This window comes from Lepisosteus oculatus, chromosome 1, assembly GCF_040954835.1.
Source record: "Lepisosteus oculatus isolate fLepOcu1 chromosome 1, fLepOcu1.hap2, whole genome shotgun sequence".
Taxonomy (NCBI): domain Eukaryota; kingdom Metazoa; phylum Chordata; class Actinopteri; order Semionotiformes; family Lepisosteidae; genus Lepisosteus; species Lepisosteus oculatus.
In genome coordinates, this window is record NC_090696.1 from 33,470,208 (window position 1) to 33,495,704 (window position 25,497).

The following is a 25,497-nucleotide window of genomic DNA, read 5'->3' on the forward strand; positions in this document are numbered from 1 at the left end:
TGGACCAGAGAGTTTAGGAGGATCGGCTAGAGTTCTTTTTCCGGCTACACCTGAGATTATCAGGAAGTGTGTGGGGTGATAAATCCTAAAGTTAATCCTTTTTACCTGGGGGAAGAAGTCAGGAAATAATGATGCGCTGAAAGAAGGGGCTGTCCGGTGGTGGGAGTTTTGTTTCGTATATCATCTTTCGGCGAGAGACAGAGCAGTTCATGCAGGATACGCACGCACAGTCAACTCCCTGCTAAGTTTTGCTTTTTGTTTTCGTGTGGTGCTGCAAGTTCTGTGCGATTCTAAGTGTTTCCTACAATGGGATGCTGCGGTTGCGCGGAGGTGAGAAGATAGTTCCACGTCTCCTGGAATATATTATGTCCAAAAATCGTAAACAATACAGCAGTACCGTAGTATAGTTTTTTTTTCCTGTGCTTTATTCTCTTGAACTCTCCTTGTTTGTTGTAAGATTTGCACCGTGTTGTTTTGGTGGAGGCTGTGGGCTTGTTTCTTTCTCCATTGGAGTGACCTTCTTTACAACACTTTAATCCAATTTGTAAAATGTTGCCCGACCGCAAGGTCGAGCTAGACGAAGCCGTAGCTTGATAGTAATGGCAGTTGTGCTTCTATTGGCGTCTCGTTTTCGACACAAGTTTGCCTTGGACGTGTAATCTGTAAAGCTTGTGCTGAATAAAAAAAAGTGTACAATCAGTATTTACATAACAATCTGAAGCAGCTCTGTCTTGAGCGGTAAATAATTCTGACCTCGTTTTTGTGCTCTTCTTCAGGGGTTTTTAAATGAAGGGCATTCAGGGAAGAGCAACGATTCTTCTGCACAATGTGTGATTGTTTTACATCGTAATTGGGGGAAAAAAGGGAGTCTTTTATCGCATTTTTGTGCACGACTTGATGTCCTGCCTACTTCATGGTAGTGACGTGGATACTCGGCTATACCTCCATATACTGCCACTGTGAACCGACAGCTGGACATTAAATTGTTTCCACGCAGCTGAGGCTTTGGGAGCAAGGTTTATGATGCCTAGCAATTCTGCTGTTTCCTTACAGAGGTCTAAGCGGGACTGGAGACCCCTGGAAGAACGGAACTGTACTGACATTCCATGGCTCCTGATATTTATTGCTTTCTGCATCGGCATGGTAAGTATAGGTGTTGGGGAAGTTAAGTGCATTTGCTCCTTCTTCTGTTTGGGGGATTTTTTTTGTTTTTTTTGCTGTGGTAGTTCGTACACAGTTGTACAATTGATGAACGTTGTGTTGAGATTAGAGATTGATGTTTCAGTTCCAGAATTTTAGCAGCATTGCGATTGCATGCAAAAAAGAATGAAAGTAATTCATCTTGTGTCTGGATATGTGCTCCAGGAGTGGGAAATCGAGTAAGTGCTCTGCTCCGGTTCAAGGGTGTGTCCTATTGAAAATGCTACGTTTGTAATGAGAATGTGGAATGTTTGGGATAACCTATTTAATCGTATATTAAAGAGAAGAGTCTTATGGCACATTTACCTTAACTTTTTAAAGCATTTTTCTGAATAGTTGTGTTTTGAAGAAAAGGTAACTTTGTGTATATAATGAGAGTTTAATTTTATTTTAAACTGATCCACAAAGAATACATCATGTTTGCGAGGAAGATGATAAGGTGTTTGGTACATTGCTCATAAAGCAGAAACGAAGCGTCCCTTACTCGGTTTAAAAGGCTCCTTTAAAAACAAAACAACAGCACAGTTACAGGCCCTGGCTAAATCTTAAACCATGTTATTTCAGATGTTTAATATTCTGTTGAAATCTTCACAAATGGGCTTGTGAAAGTTCATGGAAAAATGACTGGGTGCACTGGGGGGCCATGGTGACCAAACTATGTAATGCATACTAAAACCTGCTGTCTCTTCTGGATCAGTAAGACTTTGCAGTGCATCTTTGATGCACAATTAAATAGAACTGTGGTGTATTTCTCTCCTCACCATTCTTATGAGTGCATGTGCTTCTCATAGGGTTGCATCTGTGGCTTTGCTATTGCCACTGGAGCAGCGTCCAGGCTGGTGCATGGATATGACAGCTATGGCAACACCTGTGGCCAGAAAAACTCCCAGATAGAAGGTATAGAACTGAGCGGACTGGACCAAACTGACAAAAAGTGAGTATCATATTCTAAGGCCTGCCTTCTTCTAAAAGTTTCACTTTATGGATTGAAGTAACATCTCGTAGAACGGAACACTTCCCTTTTTGGAGTGGAGATAGTCCTTTTTCTGTTTAATGTTTAATAAAGAAGTGCTTCTAAAGAGTGGCCTAAAAATACAACACAGACTTGTATAAAACAGGTCTTGACAGGTCTTTTACAGAACGACATGAATCATACTTTATTGATTGCTCCCTTTAGGATGGTTTTACTTTGAGCAAATCTTTAGGGAGAGGTGAGCCCCCTTGTGAAGTTATGACAAGGAAACCCTGTAATGTTCAGCTTCATAGAAATGCCTTCATCCAAAATCAGTCTTCATAAAGGCAAAACACTGCCATGTGTAGATATGACAGACGTTGGACTATACCTGCAATAACTGTGTTTTTAATCTCTGAAATATCATAACTAATATGACTTCATAAATGGAGAATCTTTCAGGCTACAGAGAGGGCCTGTGGTTGTTGCTGTGCTCCAGAAGACAAACAATGTCTTCATTGTATCGGAGAATAGTTGAGATGTGCAAACAGGGAGCTCTTTTTCTGAGTCTGGCCAGTTGCCAAAATGTTTAAATGAACAGAGGTTAAAAACTGAGGAATCCTTTGTCCATCTCTAAATGCAACACTTTGGCGAATCGTAGGTTATTTATTTGCTTATACAATGAGTCTGGTATTATATTGACTAGAAGTGTGAAGAACAGGTGCAAAAAGACATTTATATAACCTTTTAGTACAGTTATGGAAAATGGCTTTCATGATCTTAAATGTACTATACAAAAGCCACATCATGCTTATATGTCTTGGTCCATCTTGCCCCGACAATGTGTAACAATGTAAAGGATAGACAGTGTGTGATCTCTCTGTCTTGTTTTTAATGGGTTTTAGTAATTTGAACAGACAAATCTGGCAGTATAGTGAAAACTGTTGCTTCACCTATTTCATCTACTTGGTTTCTAGTTTTGTCTTCAGATCTACTTAAATGTGACAGCTGCAGAACTTTTATTTTAAATGTGCTTTCTGGTTTTTAATATCTCACAGCAGCAGATAATTCCCATCACTGCATGAATGTCTCATCTTTAGAAATAGCAGTCTCTATCAAAAGGAACTACAGTAAATATCTGCCATCTTCAGTGACTTAGAGGAGCCATGCTCCTGCTGTTGTAGTGCACCTGCATTGAATGAAGCTTTTTTTAAATGCTATAACATTTCTTAATTCTATTAAGTGACATGGATTTTGTATAATACTTGTCAGGAAAGGTTAGCATTTTTTCCCTTTCATTAACTTTAATCATTGTGTGTTGGTTTTCAGTTGTGGTAAATGTGATGTAAAATATGTACTGTCATGCTACTGATCTTATACACTGTTCATGCAGACAAAAACAAAAAGGAGATGTTGCACCGACATCTGTTTTTTACAGTACATTGTTCTGTGTGAATTGGATCCAAACTTCAGGTTTAGACGCAACTGTAGCGTACATGACTTGTTGGAGGATTTTGGAATATGTTTAATCAGTTTAAAAAATGTAAACATTCACACACTTTGCCATTATTCAGAAACTGCTGGCTAAAAGGAAACTTAAGTGAAATCCAAACATGAAGCAGATTGCTCCAGACCATTTCACGCTCCATTGTTTGTTCAGAGATCCTGCTCCAGGGAAAGCAGATTATAATGTATTTTTTCCCCTACCATGATAAGCTCTTTATATTTCAGTACAAAATGCATCTGTTTCTCAGCTTTGGGTTATAAGGGCAGTGCAGGTAAATCTTCCCGCGTGGAACCCCTGGTTATGTTGGGGTGTTCCAGTGATTATGACACAAGTTATGTAGCAAAGAGCGCAATAGTCCAGCCTGAAACACTGAAGGAGCTGCAGTGCTTCACTGCACCGGCATTCAGAACAGACGTTCTGGAATTACAATGTGTAAAAGCTGCTGTGAACTGCGTGTCATATAATGCCATATTTTAAAGAAAACAGGATCATCATTTTAAAAACAATCTATTAGAACATACGGAAAGCAGTTCTTAAGGATGTTACAGGAGCTCTCGAAACCAGTGACTTGTGGTCTGTCAGGATTAGACTTACCACTAAAACTGCTCTCGAGTTTGTCAGTTTACTAAACAAATTTCACACAGATATGAAGGTTCTAAGTTAGGCTGTGAGTATTTTGCTGTGGCTAATGTTTGAGAGTACTTTAAAAAAAAAAAACGGAGGTGCCTTTTTCCTCTTCGATGGTGTCCATTACCAATTACTGGGGTTGATGCTGGGTTTCACTGATCTGAAATTACATCGCTGAATTTTGCCAAAACGTCCACCCATGCTGAATTCCTCTCGTATCTGCTTTACTGCATTGACAAGTATATAATAAGGACATTTATTGTAATTAATTTGCAAAAGTGTGGTAATAATAGCTGAGCAGTCCTTTGTTTCATTAACAAAAGCCATTAAAAATGTTTGCACGGTAAAGTTAAACGGACCAAAAGGGTGTTGAAATCAGCGTCAATGGTTTGTTTGATTCATAATTTCTGATACTGCGTGGATGATTTAATATTGCTTGAAAATTTGTACATTTCTTTAATGGTACTTTTTCTTAATGGTTGGGATAGCTTCAAATGTATCCGTGTTTCTTTGTAGTTTTTTCTATATGTGCTAATTAAGGGGTACCAGTGGTTGACAATGGAATATTGGGCCAGTAGCAGGCACTCCCAAGGCTAGGGGCCTTAATCAGTGTTCAGGTAAATGTTTAACATAGTTGCACTTCCCATAAACATTCCCATTATGACATCACCTAATGAGATGGCAAGTCAAAGGCACCATCTCGATGTTCAGATTCATTTCAATAACAAATCCACATGGATACAGAGAATACAGAGCATACAAATAGATAGAAATAACAGATTTGCAATGTTTGGCTCCATTTATTCCATATTCACCTGGTTATTAATGATTAAAAGAGATTTTTTCTTTTGCTGGCCAACCTGTGTAGTTGTTTGCCCCATTTCTGTAATGTCTTTGAAAGGTGCTTTGTTGCAAGTTCATCATCTCATGTTTGGACAAGTAGGAACTTCATATTTCTCTTTGCATTGGGAAGCTTAGCTGTTTCAGAATCTTCTCATTTATAACCTGTCTCTTATGTTCACTGATATAGAAAGTAAGTAGTGGAGCTGCGGTGATATTGAATTTGAATATTTTTCGTATATTAGGTTTTTCTAGAACTTTCAGGTTGTACAACCGCAAGGTAAAGAGCTCAGTTAAGACAAAAGACCTTTATCCCTGCTTTACCTTAAAATTGTAACTTTTTTTCGACACTTGTTTTCTTATCTACGTAGTTAACCTCACTTTCCTAGACCAGGTGTACAGCTGGCATGGTACGTTTGTGCTGTTTCAAAGGTATTTCTGCAGTATATATTGCATTTTCTGCTCTTTATTCTGTTGTAGGTACGTCTTTTTTTTGGATCCATGCAATATTGACATCATTAACAGGAAAATCAAGTCTATGGCTCTCTGCGTCACATCATGTCCGAGTGTGGAGCTAAAGACTTACAACGATATCAGGAAATTTGCACAGACAAACGGTAAGACCAAAGACATTACTGTTTTAGATATTTAGGAATGTCTTTATTGGGAGTTCAGTCAGACTGTTAATATGCAGTGTAAAACCCTCGGGCTCTTTGACGGTCCCTTTGGTTCCGTGTAGGCACAGTGTCAATAACATGGAGAAAGAAAACTTGCACTTAATATGCTAGTTAGTTGTTTGTTAGTTTATTAATCATAGTAAGCAGTAGCCACAATATTGTAGTGAGTTCTGTAGTTTAACAATCAGTTGAATGCCTGCCTGTGTCAGCACAGTGTCCTGTCGTTCATTGTTTCTTTTCCGCACTGGGAAATATTTCCCATCTGCAGTTTATGTCCAACATTGAACTTCCCACATGGTCTGGATCAAAACCTCCATGTGCTATACAAAATGCTGTCTGATAACACGTTTGCTTTTTAATAAGCTTCACACTCTTACAAAAGAAAATTTGCAAACTGTGGTCCCTCACATGTATCGTAATTATAGTCACTGCAGTGTAATGATAGTTACTTTACCTTGGATTCAGATTGTGAGAGCTACATTATCAAGGACCCCACTTTGTAGAGGTAATTTACAGACCTCATTGCCATTAAATCAAAAGAGGAAATGGGCATAAGAAATTTTTCTGCTTCATATTTGCCCATTTATTTAGTTTTCATCACATATTAACAATTCTTACTTGAATGTTTCAGTCAGCCTACATATAACTTTGCATTTAGGCAGCTAGTAGTTTTCAGTTTGTCTTAGTGTTGTGTTATCAGTAGCTTTAAAGTTTAAATTATTTCACTGCATTGTCTCATATACTGCATGTATTAGGTCATTGCCTGTGTCATGTCCTGCCACCAGATGAAACAATACAGTTCTGTTAAAAACACAGACCCAGGCTTTGGCCAGTAACAGTGTGGCTATGTGCCTTCCACACACTTAAGAGCATGTTCATCAGTGTTCATGCAATGTTTGTGCAATTGTCTTACAGTTCAACACATTATTTCAAGTATTTGGTGCTCATATATGTTGAATGAAAGTCATTTTCAGACTGCCATTAGTTCATAATCTTTTAATGAATAAGATTTAATCTTGTAATAAAGTCTCTTGATGAAGAACAGTAAACCAATTTGCACATCACTGATATGTAGCTCTATATACACAAGGATTTCTGAAGATGTTTGAGAATTCTATTCCCCTTATTTTTTACTGGAATCTTTGAAATGTGAGTTAACATTTCCATTCTGGGTATTTAGTTACATTCTTTAATCTCCTCTACGTTGATTCTAAGGTCATCTTCATATGGATCCTTTCTGTCCAGTGAGCTGAACTGCTTGTATCTTTCTCTCCTGTTAGGGTCTGCCCTTTGCTCCTATCAGTTAAAGCCTACTGAATATACCAGTCATAAACAAAAAGATACTCTGTGCCCCAAGCTTCCTGTGCCACCAAGGTATGTAGATCTTAAATGAACATCGCTAGGTGCTCAATTTAGAACATTCTCACCATGTTTATTTTAAAAACAAATATATGCTTATAACAGTAAACCATGAACATGTTTACACAGTCATGCTTTGTTACATAAAACATTGGTTTATTCATGGACAACCAAAACATTTAGTCTCCCTCTGTAGGTTTTGCTAAGGCTGATGCAGAACAAAAATTGGAGTTTTTGAAACATTGGTAAAGAAAACTAACACTGTTACTGAAATTGTGTATCTGTTAGCAACTTCTCCTTTTAGCATTGAAAACAGAACTGAACTTGCCCCTCAACTTCCTTACTAAGGACGGTTTCTGCTGTCTTAATATATTAAATCACTTGCTCATTGTATATGTATGGCTTTTTGTTTTAATATTCAGTTAAATGAAAAGTGATTTGTCTACATTGCCAAAATGACATTAAAGAGACATTTGCATTATTCACGTTCTTCCTTCATCTTGTACTTTATTCTGTTTCTTGATAGTAAGTCAATTCCGGTATTCCATCGCTGCATCCCTGTGGATATCTCCTGTTATGCCAAGTTTGCTGAAGCCCTGATCACCTTCGTCAGTGACAACAGTGTGCTTCAGAGGTTAATCACCGGTGTGATGACCAGCAAAGAAATCATCATGGGCCTTTGTGTGCTTGCTCTAGGTACTGGGAGCCCTTCAGAATTATGCACAGCTGTCTTGAGTAAAAACAATGTCCTTGTCTTTGAAATCATCTGCGAGGATCGGTATAGCCTGTAGGATCACAGCCACCTAATTTCACTACTGTGAATAATGGCTTTCCTTTTTGTATTGGACACTTTTACTAGTGTATGACTTTTTAGTACTTTCATTAAAAAATGCTTTATTGGCAAAATTGGTATCAATAAGCATTTTTTGTTCCCTTATATTTTATGGGTTTCTTTTTGAATGTCCAAACAATTATTGTTAAGAATGTTTGAGAAGCCATTTTCCTGGAATTTGTTGCAAAATTTTAGTGAAGTGGAAACGGAAACACTGAGTAACGTAGGGAAACCCAGGAAGGCAATAATGAAGTTTAATGACATCCCGGGAAAATGCAGCTACAAACAACATTTTGCTACTGAAAGATTTATTTTGATCCATTCAGTGGCTAGGAAGCTCAGTGGATTGTACTGAGGTGCTTCCTGTCTTTTTTTGCAGTGCTTTCCATGATTTTGATGGTCATCATACGATACATCTCCACAGTGCTTGTCTGGATCCTCACTGGATTAGTGGTTCTGGGGTCACTGGGTGAGTTTGCCTGAAGCAGGGTTTCAAGACTTTGTTGCTAAATGCAAAAACATTTTTTTCCATATTTAAATATTAATACAAAGGCACCTTTGAGTGGTTGACCCATCAAAGTTATTTTTGATATGCTGGTAGACCTGCTTGTATTCAGCATGTTTTTATTTATTTCCCTTGAATATGTTGCTGTAGTTTTTCAAGATAGACTTTCAAAGCAAGATGGTGTACTTCTAGGCCAGCATCTCCTTTCAAAGCAAGTATAATATGTCTTGTTTAGTGAAACCAGTTTACTGAGCTTCTGAGAGGGCAAAAATAATCAAGTAGTGTTTTCCAATAATGCATTCATATACAGTCTCTAATTACAGGCATAGACACAGGTGAAAGACAGGGCTCCCATCTCCTAATACCCTTGTTCAGCAGGCCATACCTGTGAAGTCATCACTTTTAAATTCTTGATCATGAAGAACAACATTTAATTAAAGCCTCATTCTTGTCAGCCTGATTCTACAGATTTGATTTCAGGACACATGGTCAATGAATTGCCTGTCCACAATTGTGAAAAATACTTTCGAATGAATTAGCTTATACCTGTTTTTTGGCGATCGCCATTTTGGTGGGGGCTTGTATGAAGTTTACATTTGACAAATACACACTGTGCTTATATATTCATATGTTGAGATGTATATTTATTATTCATATGATCATATAAAGGTCATGGTAATCTTGATAATCACGGTAGTCTTAGGTGTGACTTTTTCCCTTGATCATGATCACAGTTTCTTCAGGCTTGCTGAATTAAATATGACATAAGGGGCTATAAAATAAAATGCTAATTTGACAATAATTGTAAAACCTATTTTGCTGCTTGCAGGGGGCACAGGTGTTCTGTGGTGGCTTTATGCAGATCACAAGAAGTCGCTGAATGTTACGCTGCCAGCAGATCAGTTAGAAGTAGCCAAAGACAATGTCCAGGCTCTCATGGTCTATGCTATAGCTGCTACCATTTTCACGGTAGGTTCCTTACGTTCCTGTTGTTTCAAGTGGTTACAGCTTCTAAATGACTACATCCATGTCCTTTGAGAGCAGTTCTGTTCTGCATTTGTTACAGTTTGGTTTTTTTTTCCAGGGAAAGTATAACACAAAATTCCGTTTTAATTCTTTGGACGCAATTTAATTTTGTCATTTCTGTATAAGGTGGCAGTCTGGGAGGGCTTAAGGTCTGAAAATGTCATCCAGTATTTTATACTTGACCTGTATCCTCAAAGCCTTTTCTAAACTCCTGAGCCCAGGATTATTGATTGTAAGGCCTCACTGTGCCCTTTCAGGGAGAGAGTCATGCACATTTGATTTTTTTTTTTCCTCCAACTGGGAAGCCTAAGGCCAGTTTTGCACTTTTTGGGAAAAACTCTAATTTAGTGAAACTACAGCTTGCATCACAAATTTGGTTCATAGCTCACATCCAAGGTACACTGGACCTAAAGCTTTAGACATCGTTGTAACAGACAAACAAGTTCTGGACCCTGAAATGAGCTAAATCAACTGAGTTTATTGCATGCAAGGAACAATAAGATCAAGAGAATAATTGTTCAGAGAATTGTTGTAAAGTTCCAGTTTATGTAGGAGACTTCAGCCATTTTTGAGGCAAATTGCTACCATGGTAATGGAGGGGAGGTCACTTGAGTTTGTACATTCCCAAGACCTTGAACACTGAATGGCCGGTCTTATCTTTCCATAGTTAGGGAAAGATACACTTTCACTTACACTTTGTACCAAAAGAAGTCTTTGTGTAGAAAGAAATCGGTTTACCCTTGTTTCACATCTTATATCTTTCTTCAGCATGTTACCCTTTCATACTTTTCTCCAGTAAGTGTTTCTGCAACAGATGTCCAAGTGCGTACTGGAGCCATTGTATGTGCACTGCATGAGCCTCATTCATAACGATGATTTCAATGTGCACTTTGTTTTTTCAACCTTTGCTGTCTCATGTCTTTCTTTTCGCTTATGTAATTTTCACTGGTTCCAGGAACTGTTTGTACGTCTAGTAAACAATTAATTCTTTGACCCACTATCATGGTCCTTTCACTCTTTTTTCAACATGCATTTTGAGACAACTTTTAGTCTTGTAAGCAATGTGTTGTTGTGTCGGCTACTAAGGCTAGAGCAATTTAGTTTTTGTGGTCAACAATAAAAGCTGCTTTTTTCCAGGAACTGTTTTATTGGTGTTTCTCTGCAGTGAAAGTTGACAAATTCACAAATAAGCAAGATTAGCAAGACATGGGAGAAACTCAAAAATGTTGAAAGTGTTATATGAGCCAACATACAAATATTGGAGGACCTGGGGAGATCTGCATTTATAGCTGTTTTAATATCGCTGCTGTACCCATCCATTAATATATTTTCTAACTGCTTTATCCAGTACAGGTTTGTGGGGGAGCCTGAGCCTATGCCGGCAAGCAACAGGCACAAGTCAGGATACATCCTAGCTGGGACACCAGTCCATTGCAGGGGGCACACAGACAGAAACAGAATGCACACACTCACACCAGGGCCGATTTTCCTAGAAGCCAATTTAACCTACCTGTATGGCTTTGGACTGTGGGAGGAAACCAGAGCACCCAGAGGAAACCCATGTGGACGTGGGGAGAACATACACACTCTTCACAGAAAGTGCCCAAGGTCTGGAATTGAATCCAGGCTCTCTGAACCAGAATTTCCAATCTAATGACCAAGTATGGTGAACTGGAAGATCTGATAGAAGGTAGCAATTGAGGAACTGAACCCAGAGCCCCAGTGCTTTGATATATAAATGTAAGATTAACAGGCTACAAACACCACAACTGCACACAGGGGAGGATTAAGATTTCGGCAGATTTCTCTCACCCATTCTCCTTCAGGTCACTGATCTTTTAACATTTTTTAACACTTTGAGGCTGATTTGAGAAGAGCCACGTCCCACGCCAAGTGCCTGGGAGCCCACAGAGGTCATGGTGCGCCTGCGAGCCGTGAAAACCTTGGCCAACTGCTCCCATCCCCCTCTCGGCACTGCTTAGACAGTTGTGCACCACTGTGTGGGGAATCCCAGTCCCAGCTGGCTAGTAAGATGTCCTAGACCTGAACTCAGCCAAGTGCCTTCACCCGTTGAGCCACCTGACAGGCCCCTGTTTTGTTAACTGTTGTTTACAAGCACTTTTCCGATTAATTGAGACATCGTAAAATCGGTCCCATCCAGGCTAGGAGCAGTGTGCTGTCAGACCCTCTTTGTGACCTGTGCTGCTGGGGTAAGACCTGCCTTTAGGCCACCCTCTACAGGGTGAGCAGCTTTCTGGTCACGGATGGTTGAAGGGTTTCTGCTGGGTTTCAAAGTGCTTTTTTTTTGCTAAGCTTCAGAAATTTTTAATTCTTTTCCTAATTTTATTAAAGAGATGTCTGAGGCCATTTTTTGTTTTTTCCCTTTACTTAGGTGATCCTGCTCCTGCTCATGTTTTTTATGCGGAAAAGAGTGGCTCTGACAATCGCCCTATTTCATGTGGCGGGTAAAGTGTTCATCCACCTGCCGCTGCTCGTCTTCCAGCCCTTCTGGACGTTTCTGGCTCTGATGTTGTTCTGGATGTACTGGATAATGGTTTTGCTATTCCTGGGCACAGCAGGTAAGGTGCAGTGGTGGCCGATATGGTTCTGCAGCCCTGTGTGGCCTGTGCTAACGGCAAGCAGTGTGAGCCAGCTGCTTCACTGTCTATAGGTTTTGAAATTGCCATTCTGCAAGCTGCCATCTTCTAAATGTTCTGTTGCAGTCCTTTTAGAACATTTTGAAAGAAAGGAGAGCTTCATCATTTCCCTACACAAAGATCTGTTAAAGTACTTAAAGATGCTTAGTGTGAGTAGCATTGCGATTCCAATTCCTACCATAAAACGTGGGCTTGTTTATTTTATTGCATTATGTCCATTTTAAATAACACAAGAAAACCAGTTACATCTGTCTTTAATATATCTTCTGTTTAAAATAGTTCGTGGTTCAAGCCCTGGCTCTACCACTTACTACGTTTGTTACCCTGAACAATTTGGTTACACTCCGTGTACTCCTCACCACTGTGCTTGTCATGTTAATCTGATGCCTGTTGTAATGCTGCAGCAGCTGTTGTTGAAAAATGTATTTTTGATGTTCACAGGCAATCCAACACAAAATGACAAGGGTTTGGTGGAATTCCGAATGTCGAGCCCTTTGCAGTACATGACCTGGTATCACGCAGTTGGCTTGATCTGGATCAGCGAGTTTATTCTTGCGTGTCAGCAGATGACTGTTGCTGGTGCTGTTGTCACTTATTATTTTACAAGGTAAGAGGCTTCCTACATGAAATTGGTAAACCTGAAGATGTATGCTTACCTTGCTCATTCTTTCAAGACAAGTCTCTGCACAGCAGAGTCTGGAATCTGGACTTAAAGAGGGACGTGCTAAAATCACTTTGCAGAATCACTCTTGTTTACCAAAACATGTTTTAGGCCCATTTTTCGGTTACTACTGCCAGCTGTTAACTTATAGATTATAATAAAGAGGAATACGCAGCTGTCACTCAGAAATGATTGTTTCTTTTGTTGTAGGGATAAGTCCAAATTACCACTTACTCCTATACTGTCATCCGTATATCGTCTTATCCGGTACCATCTCGGTACTGTGGCGAAGGGATCCTTCATCATTACACTTGTGAAGATCCCTCGATTGATCCTCATGTACATTCATAATCAACTGAAAGGAAAGGTAAGGAGAAAAGGTAATTGGTTGCAACAACAGTGTGTAAGTATTTTGTTTACAGAGGTGACCATGTGTTGTCTGTCCAAGCCACGGAGAAGTAACATTGAAATCTAAATGTTGAAATATTAGTCTTGGTATCAATTTTCTAACTGTATATTGCAGTATCTCTACTTTCTACTCTGAAACTAGAACATTAATGCTTTTGCTGCAGTGAGATCCTTTGATATCGGTGATTAGGAAGCAGCAGAATGAAATTTCCCATTATTAAAAGATAAATGACGTCTGCAGTGTTACATAAGGAATTCATGAAATGGTAGGCAATTGAAACATAGTGTTGCTATTATGGTAATTATTTTAAATTTCTTTTCCATCCCTCAGGAAAATGCTTGTGCTCGGTGCATGTTGAAAGCCTGTATTTGCTGCTTGTGGTGTCTGGAGAAGTGCCTAAATTATCTGAATCAGGTATTTTCTTCTCTGTTAGGTCAGATGCATGATTTTGAAGGTCAGGCTATATATATATACTTTGTGGCAATTCAAAATGTAATATTTTTTAAATGATGTCAAGAATACTGTGCACCCAAAAGCAAGAAATAATTATCTTGAGATTCAGCCCGTTGTAAACTCAGCTATCTATGTTTGAGATAACCATGGCTTGTTTGTGTCAGTAGATTTCTTTTTTGTGTTTTGGTTGCACTGATATACAAATAACCCTTACAGATTGAGAACTAGCAAGAGTTGCAAATAGTGTGAGATGTATAAAAGAATGATTTAAAAAAAAAAGGTTTAAAATGTTTGATATTTTTTTTGTTGCAGAATGCATATGCAGCTACAGCTATCAACAGCACCAACTTCTGCACATCTGCAAAGGATGCCTTTGTGATTCTGGTGGAGAATGCTTTGAGAGTTGCCACGATCAACACCGTTGGAGATTTTGTTTTGTTTCTTGGGAAGGTATGGCTTCTATATAGATCAGTAGCACTGAGGCTTTTTTTAAATTAAAACTGGTCTACATTCTTCAGGGCTGTAATCAAAGAGTCACGAATCTTGTACTAGGGAGATGCTTTCATGCAGTCATCACGCAAGGTTACAAAAATTAACCTTCAGTAATCAGTGCTGAAAAGAGAAAGCACCTATGTTTGAAACAAAAATCATTCTGTGGAGGTTCATGATTAATTTGATAAAATTGTGATTAGGGAATGAGTGGGTTTTCGTTACAAACGAATAAGCAACAGTATTCATCAGGGGATATGAGAATACAAAATGACAAACAAATGTGTCTTCTTTCTGAGTATTATAAATGTCAATCTCAGACAAGACCCGAGACAGAATTGTTAATTGTAAAGCCATTTTACAGTAAGTCATAAACAAATTTCTTATAGCTGTAGGTAGATATAATGTATGCAGTAGGTTAGGTGTTCAGCTCTGCTTACTGTAGAGCAGCTTAATATTTGATGTCTCTTTAGTTTTAAATCTCTTTGAGACTGTTAAAGAGGAGTAGAATCAGGAAGACACAATAATCTGTAATAGTAAATAGAAATCAGCAGTATGGTTGTGCAACATAGAAAAGAGAAACAGTGAGCATGTATTTTTGAGGTCTCTCTGAAGGCCTTTGTTTTGTTCCACAATGCTTGTGCCAGTAGCAGATATTTCCTTTAGAAATTTGTGCAAAATATTCAGTCTTGAAGTTAATTACCAAATGTTGCAATACAAAGAGAGCTCAAGCCCTACTTTCAGCTATAAATTATCTTGCTTTAGCATAGAACAATCACCCCTTAGGCTTTGGAAGAAAAATCAAAAGAAATGATCAAAGCACCGATTAAGGTAAGTTATTAGGCTTTTTAGATTTTCATTTTTATTTGCTGTTAGTTTTTACCTTGACACAGTATCCAAATTGAACTAACAGTTTTAGGCCCTCTTTAAAGATGCTTCTGTAGATTGTGTCATTCACAGGAAGCCAGCGGCTTGATAAGCCTGTTAATTTCCAGGCCAGGTCTTCAAAGATAAGAGCGGTTTGTATATAGAGCCATCAACCAGTGAAATGATTCCTATGTTCCTGTTTCATCGTCTGTCACAGATTGTGCTTGTGAAGCTGTTTGAGAGCTATGGTGGAGCAGCTTTAAAGCAAAGCTTTTTATTTTGGTCAAACTTGGCAATGAATAACATGTAACAAATTCTTCACGTGGATGATGCATATGAGTCTAAAAAATAAATTGCAGAAAAAAAGAAAGCCTCACTTTACACGAGTGGTCAACGGTTCTGATGTCCACTGAAGTATTGAACTTTATCCATTTAAAACTTAATACCTCTAGATTCTAAGGAAATTTGTGGAAATGTTAGTATAAGTAGTTTTCTATACCTTCCTGGGTTTTACATGTCTTGGGGTGTTCTTAAGGCTTTTAGAAATTTGTAATCAAATATTCCCAGGCAGTAAGTAAGAAGAGGAATAGACTGGCTTCTAACAGGAAGCTACTGTGTGTCTGTTTCCAGGTCCTGATAGTTTCCAGCACAGCCTTTGTGGGCGTACTGGCTCTGAACTACCAGCGGGATTATACAGTGTGGGTCCTCCCTCTGATCATCGTGTGCCTCTTCGCCTTCCTGGTTGCCCACTGCTTCCTCTCCATATATGAAATAGTTGTGGATGTCCTCTTCTTGTGCTTTGCCATCGATACCACGTACAATGACGGGAGTCCTGGGAAAGAGTACTTCATGGACAAGGCTCTTATGGTAAGACATTTTTGGGCTCATTGAGTGTGGCTGGGATGAGATTATATTCATATACATCTTCATCTATTTTTGTCATGATCTGCTGATTTCACAACGGAACCTTTTATTTAACAAAATAACTTGTGCAAAGAGGATAGTCATTTCATGTGTAAGGACCCTTATTCCTTGATTTTGCGTCGACTTATTATTCTACCTTGTGATGGGGAGCTACAGGTTAATTCAGGAACGGTCTGTACGTTGTCTTAAGGACCACCAAAGGTTTTCTTTTACTGAATACTTCTGATAATCGGATCATTAGTTCCGTGGCAATTCAAGGAATGGTTGTAACTTCACTGCACAAAAATAATAAAGGTTTTCATGGGAACAAATGAAGTTTGTCACGAATGATAACTGCTTACTCACCAATTTGAAGAGATGTTGGGATCTGTAGGTTTTCACTCTCACTTTTTGAGTCCTGATTTTTCTCTTGGTGAGCCATAAAGTTTTTTCCTTATCAAGGTGATTGAAGTTAAGGCAGTGAAATTAGAAGGATTTGAAGAAAAGTTGAAAATGTATTTGGAAGCCACCATGTAAATTACATTGTTACTCTTAGAGTTATTGCTTTATTGTAATCTTAAGAAATGTAATTTGGTTATTCATGTAATCCATCACAGAAATTGCTTTTGTCCCCTTTATAAGTGTAAATTTATTCCTACAGTCCTTGAAATCTTATTCATCAGAATTTATTTGACATATTTGCCATGTAAATTCATTTAAAGAAAAACAACTTTAAAGGTTATATTGTCCTTAAATCACATTTTGTGAAACACAAAAACTTTTGTGTTTATTGTACTTTAAATGTTCAATGTAGAACAACAGTGTTTGCTGAAATATGATTGTTATTCTTATTGAGAAACAGTGCGTATTTCTATTATTATTTTCTGTACATCGCATGTCTTTCGGGGCCACCACACATCTTTGTAATAATAATTATAATAATTGCTTACACTTATATAGCGCTTTTCTGGACACTCCACTCGAAGCACTTTACAGGTAATGGGGACTCCCCTCCACCACCACCACCAATGTGCAGCATCCACCTGGATGATGCGACGGCAGCCATAGTGCGCCAGAACGCTCACCACACATCAGCTATCAGTGGGGAGGAGAGCAGAGTAATGAAGCCCGTTCATAGATGGGGGATTATTAGGAGGCAATGGTTGGTAAGGGCCAATGGGAAATTTGGCCAGGAAGCCGGGGTAACACCCCTACTCTTTTCGAGAAAACGCCCTTGGATTTTTAATGACCACAGAGTGTCAGGACCTCGGTTTTATGTCTCATCCGAAGGACAGCGCCTGTTTACAGTATAGTGTCCCAGTCACTATACTGGGGCATTAGGACCCACACAGACTGCAGGGTGAGCACCCCCTGCTGGCCCCACTAACACCTCTTTCAGCAGCAACCTTAGTTTTTCCCAGGAGGTATCCTACTCTGACACCAATGTAACGCAACGGGGGTTAAGGCGGACACCCTTGCCGCATTAGGTCGGCCCCCCACCGTCGGGGGCTCGAACCCGGGATTCCCGCGTCACTCAACAGGGTCCCAGCCCGGTGAGCCAAAGAGAGATCTCTTCGGGGGACGGCGAGATAAGCGGGGGAGAGTGTAACGCATACGGCCATCAGGGTTTGTAAGAGCTGGCTTACCAGAGCGGTAACGTCGCCACCATTCCCTGTGATAGCAGGGCTACAGCTACTGGGCTGTAGAGAGATCTCTCTTTGGGTCACCGGGCTAGGTCCCTGTTGAGTGAAACGGGAATCCCGGGTTCGAGCCCCCGACAGTGGGGGGCCGACCTATTGCGGCAAGGGCGTTACACTTTGTAGATCTCGCTTGTTTTGTACAGACGGACAGGCAGCCTCCTGACCCTGGTTGCCGAAATGATCGTGTGCTTCCTTGCTGACGGACTTGACTTGTGTTTCTCTGCTGTCGCAGGAGTTTGTGGAGAGCAGCAAGAAGCCGATGAAAGAGCGGAGCAGGGGCAGGCCCCACTCAACCGACAGCAGGGAGGCGAAGCCCATGGTGAGTGGCCCTACCGAGTCCGACATCCTCCAGGAGTTTCACTTCTATTACCTCTTCATCTCTGTCTTCGTAGACTGGGCTTTCTCTGAACAAGCTTTTGTGCTGTGTCTCACTGTCGACATGATGCTCTTTCTGTTTCTGTACCTCCCCATTACTTCACTGTTTCAGTTCTTCTCATTGTTTCAGTCATCTCCTGTTCTGGCAAGTTAGCCGAAACAGTATCCCGCTGTACATATAGACAGTATTTTTAGACCACTGCTCTTCTGATCAGCTTGATTCCATTATGTAATGTGCCAATAGTTCCTGTTCTTCTTTAAGAACTCAAGTCTGTAGTTGTTGCCTTATTATCACAGTGCACTTTAAGCAGGATCTGCTGATCCTGTGAGAACACCTCTTTTGTACAAATGCTTATCCCTTAAAGTAGTGCACACCGTGGTCAGGCAATATAATTGGCCAATTGGAGATGGCACTTGCTTCCTACCTGGCTGACTTGGAACTCTATAAACATAGCCCTAAGAATGTTTGAATATTTATCCCTGCTTTTACACAGGGAGACACATATGAGGTCCAGTTTCTCAAAGTAAAACAAAGTTGAGTCTAATAATGTATAATCAAATTTAGGACTCGTGCTGTTTTGGGGTCATTCAAAATAGTATATTAAAAACTATCCCAGTTCTAACAACAGTACTCCACTGTTTTCTAGAAGCAGTAATGCACAAAAATGCCAGATGACATTTTAAATCACATTTGAAAGTTAAAATGCACAGTTGTCTGTCATCAGTGCTAGTCTACACTTTGCTAGACTTGTTTATGAGCTGTTCATCCAAAGTTGTTAGAGCATTTAAGGTGATCAAGTGTAATATATTTTTTGCAACCTATGAGCTTATCCATTTTAACTATGACAAAACATGAAAATTGTTGACTCTAGAGAAGATACTACTTTACAAACAAGCAGTTGTTCATTCGGTATTCCAGATATTGGCAAAGTGTTTAAAATGAGAAGTATTGAGACATCAAGAAGGTTTAAAACTACAATTGGGTAAAAACTAGATGTACGCAGTGGTTGTATGATTATTCTGTGTAGTAATAAGTATTAGGTTTTATATATATTCTACTCTCTGGGGAGAGTAATATTGCAAATGTAGTTGAGAAAAGATTAAAGGAATATATTTTTATTAAATTCTAAACTAAAAAATATCATTAACTCTTTTTAAAAAGTACTTAATTTTTTTAAGCTGAAAAATAAATTCTGATTGCATACACATTTTAAGCTTCCATGTTCAATGTTAACTTGGGATTTAAAAAAACAATTAAAAAACACTGCAAATGAAAAACTGTGACATCGGCAATATTATGAAGCAAAATTAGCTGCTTTTCAATTAAAATGACTGCAGCTGAGTGTTTTGCCTCATTCCCTTTAGCAGAGTATGTGTCACACTGATCACTAATCTCGGAATCTGTTTAATTCACATTTTAGTTATGCAATTTCACAACTTAGCCTTGAATATCTTGGAGTTTCTTTGGTTGTCGATTTAGTTAAGTAACTTGCGAGATATTACAGCCAAACAATCTGTCGGTGACTCTTCCAAGTAACCTGCACTGGGTAGGAATAACTAGTAGCTGCAGAATTCTGTGATTGATGTTGGCCTCTCTGCAAGACACTACATCGGTTAAGTCTTAGGACCTCACTTGCTGCTCTTCCTGTGGCCTTATCCTGAAGTCAACATTTTACCAAGACAAGGCATGTCTTCATGCTGCTCATGCAGCAACATCTCTCCTGCAAGGTGAGAAAGAGGCAATTATGCTATATGCTTGCCAAACTTGAGCCCCACTGAAAAGATGGGGAATGAGACATGATGATATGTGCTTGTTCAGTCTGTAATATAAGACAGAGATGCAATGGATAGATGGAAACTCCAATATAAAGTCACTTAATAGGGCATGAGGCCACCAAGTGATTCCAGCATGGCCTTTGTGCTCTGTGGCATAGTCTACCAGGGTCTCGAATTAGACAGGAGGAACGTGGCACCGTTCTTCTACAAGAAAATCAGTCAACTCGGAATATATTATAAATGCTCGATTGGATTAAAATATGAGACTTGGACTTGGATTTAGAAGGCCATGACATACAGTAGGTACCATCAGTGTCGTGCTCATCAAACCATTGGCAACTGTATGTGCTCTGTGGATTGGTCAATGTCATTCTGGAATACACCTCTCCCAGCAGGAAAGAAATACTGCAACATGTGGTGATAATGATCACTCAGTACCATCAAGTTGTAAGTAGCATTGACCTGGTCTTCTAAGGGAATGTGTGGGCACAAACCATGCCAGAGAAATAAACCCCACAACATCATGGACTTTCACTGTCGGAACCAAGCACACAAAGCTGTAGAGCACATGTACTTGTCATGGTGAAAGATGATTAATCTGGCAGTATCCATTGTCTGTGCTGTTTGCCTGTCCTCAGGACTAGCAAGCACGAATCCCCATGTGTGCTGAGTGGTTTGTGCAGTGAAACCCGAGTATCGTATCTTGGTCTATGGAGCTCTCGGTGGACTGTTTTTGATTAAACTGAGTGAAAACAGCCCATGTCATTCGATCAGAATGTGCACGCCCATTTTGCCCTGCACTTTGTATTAATACATGGGTGTCACAGTCTTGAAGTATGTGCTTCTGCCCCACTCTTGCCCTTTGCTGACATACTCCTGAAACATAAACGAGTCGAGCAGTCTTGGTCACTGAAGCTCTTGCCAATTGCGTCCGAACAATCACTAGTCTTTCAAAGTCACTGAGGTGTCTACTTGCAGCCAGACCTGCCTCACATTTTTTATACATGGCCCTAAGTATGCTGGGATGTTTTTGCATAATTAAGACATTTTTTATTCAATAATATGTCAAAGTTGACAGCTTACATTGTTTCCTTTGGTGGCCAGAGATGCTACTACCTTTGAACATTCACAATAATCTCCCTGTTGATGGTTAAGGCTAATTTGATATGTCGCTTCCTACTAAGTGTTACTGTCTGATGTATTTTGAAGTTGCAGTTATAAGTGATAAGCTTCTTTTGATGCTTTTTTATGTATGAAACATTTCCTGGAGAATATTTCAAATGGCCGTACCCCTTATTTAAAAACTGTTACAAGTTCTTTACAGCAGCAGGTTGCCGTCTTTGTTTCTTTTCTAATTTCATTTTATGCCAGAAATAATGGGATTTTTCCTCTCACCTTTAAAGTAATTTACTCTCTTCATGTTGACTGTGGTTCTCAAATTTGAAAGCCTAGTATTTTTTAATAGACTGCTTAGGGCAATGACTAAAGGATCTTATTTGGGGACCAGTTTATAGCTCATTTTGCCATTTCCAAATTGAAAAGGCACCTAACAGCACTACTTTAATGTTTATCCTCAACTGTCCAGAATCTAGTTACACACCGAGATGTGTCTGTCGGAAAGGGTGATGGCTGTGATTTTTTTTTCTCGTGGTGCAGTACATTAGCAGTTCCTCAGTGGTCTCAAAATGAAATGTCACAAGCTCTTCACAGCTGAATGTCTTTGACATCTTTGCATGTATGTTTCTTCTAGCCTTGAACGAAGTAGCCACAAGAATTTAAAACCTCTTTAATTTCAATATATCAACACTTTACACGTTGTGCATTGAAGCACCGAAACAAGCATGCTTTCTTTGAAGCTTTTGACTTTACTCAGCGTGGGATACTGTTTCTGCTTAGTGCTGTTTGTTTGTGTTTCTGTGTCACTTTCCAGCCATTATCTGTTTACTTTGTCTTCTGTGAAATCATTTCTAACATTCCAGTGAACCTCCATACCGTTCAGAGCTCAGTCTTTAAGGGATTATAAAATGTGTGTGCACACAGTGCCCTCAGTGATTGCTTGTGACTGTTTGGAGTAAGACTCAATCACTTTGTTTTCTAGGCTCCTGGAGCAAGTTCAGCTTGACCAAAATCACCTAATGGAACTTTTTTTAAACATTCCAAATGTTTATTTTTACCAATGTGTAACATGTTTACTATGGTTTCACTCCAGGGAATACAATATTTTAATAAGAAACTGTAAAATAACTCAAGTAATGAAGCACTTTATATGAAAGCGCCGTGTATTTTAACTACTGATGCATTTTAGTAGTGATGTCCTTTTTATATTTGACTAAAATGTCGTCTAGATAAATGCAGCACTAAAATGTCCAGTTTTGACTGAAAAGTAATTCATCATGCCAGTTTTCATTAAGTTTTTAGATTTTGTTCATCTTGTTCAAATTACAAATAACAAGCATTGTAACTGAATTTGTATAGCATTGCTTGAATACTTTTTTTTTCCTCTAAAGAAACACAAAGTGTATGAACATGATCAGAATTAGAGCTGCTTTTTAAATGCAGCAAATTCTGTGCATCTTTTTTTAAAGGGAGGGGAATAGCTTTAGGGGCACGTTTCTGTAGTTTTAGTTTTTTCACTAATGAGTTGTTACTAATGTTACTCACCATTAACAGTGACATTTATTTACTGTTAGAAAAAAAAAAACGTTCTCAAGACTGTTAAGGAGAGAACAGTCAGTACCGGTGTAAGTCATTCTAGTTTACACGGCAGGTAGTGGAAGACTGCCGATAACAGGGCAATGATAGGCTCAGACTATCCTGACCATCAGACTTGACTGTGCTCATTTCACATTGCTACAAGCTCAGGGTCCTCCACTGTTCGCGCTTGTACGATCACATGCGATCACATGAGAAGAGTTTGGGCAGCTGACCCCTACAAACTGAAATGACAGCCATATAATCTGCTTATGAGAGTTTGACCGTGTCAAACGGACTGATAGCCGCGGACACTCATTCGTATCACTGACGACAGGAAAGTCACAATGCTGCCCAGATTCTTAGTGTGATGAGAAATCTGCTCCATGTCAAATCCGATGTCATTAAAGGCCGTGGAGAACCCTGAAGCTAGAGAGGACGAGCAATAACAGAATAGCGATGATGATCTTGGGGGGGGGGAAAAGTCTTCCTGCTTGCACTAAAATTCTTAAAACTGTTTAAAAATGTTTATGGTGACAGTTTTCTAACTCTTCTGTAATTAAGAGTTTTCCAGGTGTGCAATAGATCTTATTTTAAGACAAATGGAGGGAGTACAAATCGTCTTGCACCTTGCCTTAACTGGTTCAGTAGGCCTTGGTTCCTGCTGGATCTCGTCATTTCTGTATCCGGTCTATAATGTTGAATCCTAGAATGGTCACTTGACTGCAGATGGATAATAGCTGTTTTTGTAGTTTGGTTTGTCTTTAAAAGTTCCGGCTTTGAAGGTCGATTGTTTCCCATTCAACGTTAAGCAGTCCGATCGGACCAAAACACTAACTTGTTCTTATTCCGGGGTTTTTCCACCCTTGGAAAGGTAAACCCCTTTTCCAAGAAGCGTTTAAAATGTTTTGACAAAGCCAAAAAAAATAAGGGTCTGGTTTTCCTGATAAAATCTAGGTGTGTTTAAATGAACATCATAAAAAGTTGGAAAATTACATTTTTGTGAATGCAATGATCATGGCAGATTCTGGGAAATTTAATACTGAGTGATGATTTGTAAATGATTCAAACTGGATTAGCATTTTGTCCTTTTGAACTGACATTGCAGCGTTTCCTGTTTATACAGCTCAATGATTTCAGTGATGCATACATGGTATATAAGGGCCATTAATGCACAGTTAAATATTGCTTTGATAGCATGGGAATGGATAAACCAGAATATATCCATTCTTATCTTTCAATGAACTGGATTCATAGCAGAATTCATTGGTCAAAACTGAACTACCAACAACAAAAAATTGTGTGTAAAACTTACAGTAAGTGACAAACAGCTCTCAGTAGAGATAGTTTGAATGCTTATATGCTCTGTGCAAAACTTACTTTTGTGATCATTATTTTAGTATAAAAGCATGTTATGCAGGCTATTTCAAATGGGACTACACTAATGATACACATTTTTGTTGTGCTTTGTAATGCAAAGCGTGTTAACAACGGTAAAATGCTTCTTTAGAAATTATTAAAGCCAAATGTTTAAATTTTGATTAAATATGAAAGGTAGCTGTAAACGTAGTTTAAGCTTCCTGCTAATTTACATGTCTCTTACCTACATATTATATTACTCAGAAAACTAGATAGGAAGAAAAATAAGACCAAAGAAATCAATATGAACTTGTTGCTTAAAAGTCATTGATGTCCTTAAAACCTTACAAACAATTTAGGATGTGCTATAATGATCGGGATTCAAATTTTAGTAGCAGTCGGAATACCAGTTTGAGTCTTTCTCAGGATAACAGTACACAGTGAGTGACAGTGAGGTACAGTGTTATATGCAGCTACTGTCATCCATAGAGAATCTGCTACCTGGTCTCTCTGTGGTTCCAAACCAATGGGTCAGATGTAGCCAGGCATTGTTTGCCAAAGTGTGACTTTTACCGATTCCAATCAATAGAAATGATTTCCTAATCTGTACAATGTAATGATAATGTAAAGGCCTGTGTGTGATTATTGTTGATTTCTAAGCTTAGATCAGCAACAATGGTGTTGTTTAGTCTCCTCATGTTGAACTTTTCTCTGAAAGTCAGACTTACACAAATGTTCCATGATAACCATTGCAAAAATCTGGGTACTTCCACAATTATCTAAAGGACATGTAAGATTTGCATTTTTTTTCAAACAAGTATGGACTCCATCTACATAAGTTGTAAAATCGAATGCAGTAAAATCATCAGACTAAGTACGATCTATAAAATGGATCAAAAGCTTTACACAGCTCTAAATCTACTGTTGCAAGACGTGATTCCCTTTATTTTATTTGTGAATTTGAGGTTTTATTGTGCAGAAATCACTTGGGATGAACGGTTACTAGAAAATATTAAAATGAAATTGGTTACTAGTCTGGTGTAATAATAGCTTTTAGCTCCTAATTGCAGTAATTGTTTGTAAAATTGAACTAAATTTTGTTTTTTATATTATTTCTTATGTATCTCTTTTTTAAAAAATAATAAAATGAAAACTTTAACATATCGTGTGCAGTGTCTTTTTAAAATGAAATTTCATTTTTACAGCTACAAGATTTGGAATTTTTGTTTGACCACAGACAACTACACGTGTCATGCTGATAGAAATAGTTTTTTAATTTTGTATAGGGGTTTCCCTAATCAGCATTTTTCATGGTAAATGGAAATGTTTTCCTCTTTTTCTACTGTATGTGCACTTTTTTTAACGAAGTCTGAATAAGAGTTGTCTTCTTACTACTGTTACATGTGTCGGAAGGTATTTGTGATCTTAGAGAATGAAATGAAGAACATTTTACAAATGTTCAAAAATGTAACAAGATACATAATGTCAATAATGGGTCATTGGCTGTTTTCCGTATAAATAATTTGCCATTATTATGCTGCACTATAAGTTGTGCACGTAAACAAAACTATCTGTTTTGGGATCTTTTTTCTTTCCCCGCCATGAAAGGTTTACAATTACTGACAAGAATTT

General features: G+C 38.7%; 1 protein-coding gene across 2 annotated transcripts; it reads left to right on the forward strand.

Annotated features, from left to right (window-relative positions):
* On the forward strand, window positions 1-25,024 carry LOC102694143 (choline transporter-like protein 1). Of its 2 annotated transcripts, XM_006629760.3 has the most exons (16): window positions 1-330; window positions 1,054-1,143; window positions 1,992-2,134; window positions 5,607-5,743; window positions 7,084-7,177; window positions 7,689-7,858; window positions 8,374-8,463; window positions 9,329-9,468; window positions 11,918-12,104; window positions 12,624-12,789; window positions 13,054-13,210; window positions 13,583-13,666; window positions 14,018-14,155; window positions 15,692-15,928; window positions 17,897-17,983; window positions 21,914-25,024. In XM_006629760.3, the coding sequence occupies exons 1-16, from the start codon at window positions 307-309 to the stop codon at window positions 21,935-21,937; spliced, it is 1,968 nt and encodes a 655-aa protein (XP_006629823.2). In that variant the 5' UTR covers window positions 1-306; the 3' UTR covers window positions 21,938-25,024. The 2 variants fall into 2 exon arrangements, with proteins under 2 accessions (XP_006629823.2, XP_015200599.1); XM_015345113.2 differs by lacking the exon at window positions 1-330 and having other exon boundaries at window positions 669-1,143.
* The last annotated feature ends 473 nt before the right edge of the window (window positions 25,025-25,497 follow it).

Coding starts and splice junctions, on each gene's coding strand:
- LOC102694143 (XM_015345113.2), top strand. CDS start 1,021: ATGATGCCTAGCAATTCTGCTGTTTCCTTACAGAGGTCTAAGCGGGAC. Junction 13,211..13,582: donor ATAATCAACTGAAAGGAAAG/GTAAGGAGAAAA, acceptor TCCATCCCTCAG/GAAAATGCTTGTGCTCGGTG. Junction 15,929..17,896: donor TCATGGACAAGGCTCTTATG/GTAAGACATTTT, acceptor CTGCTGTCGCAG/GAGTTTGTGGAGAGCAGCAA.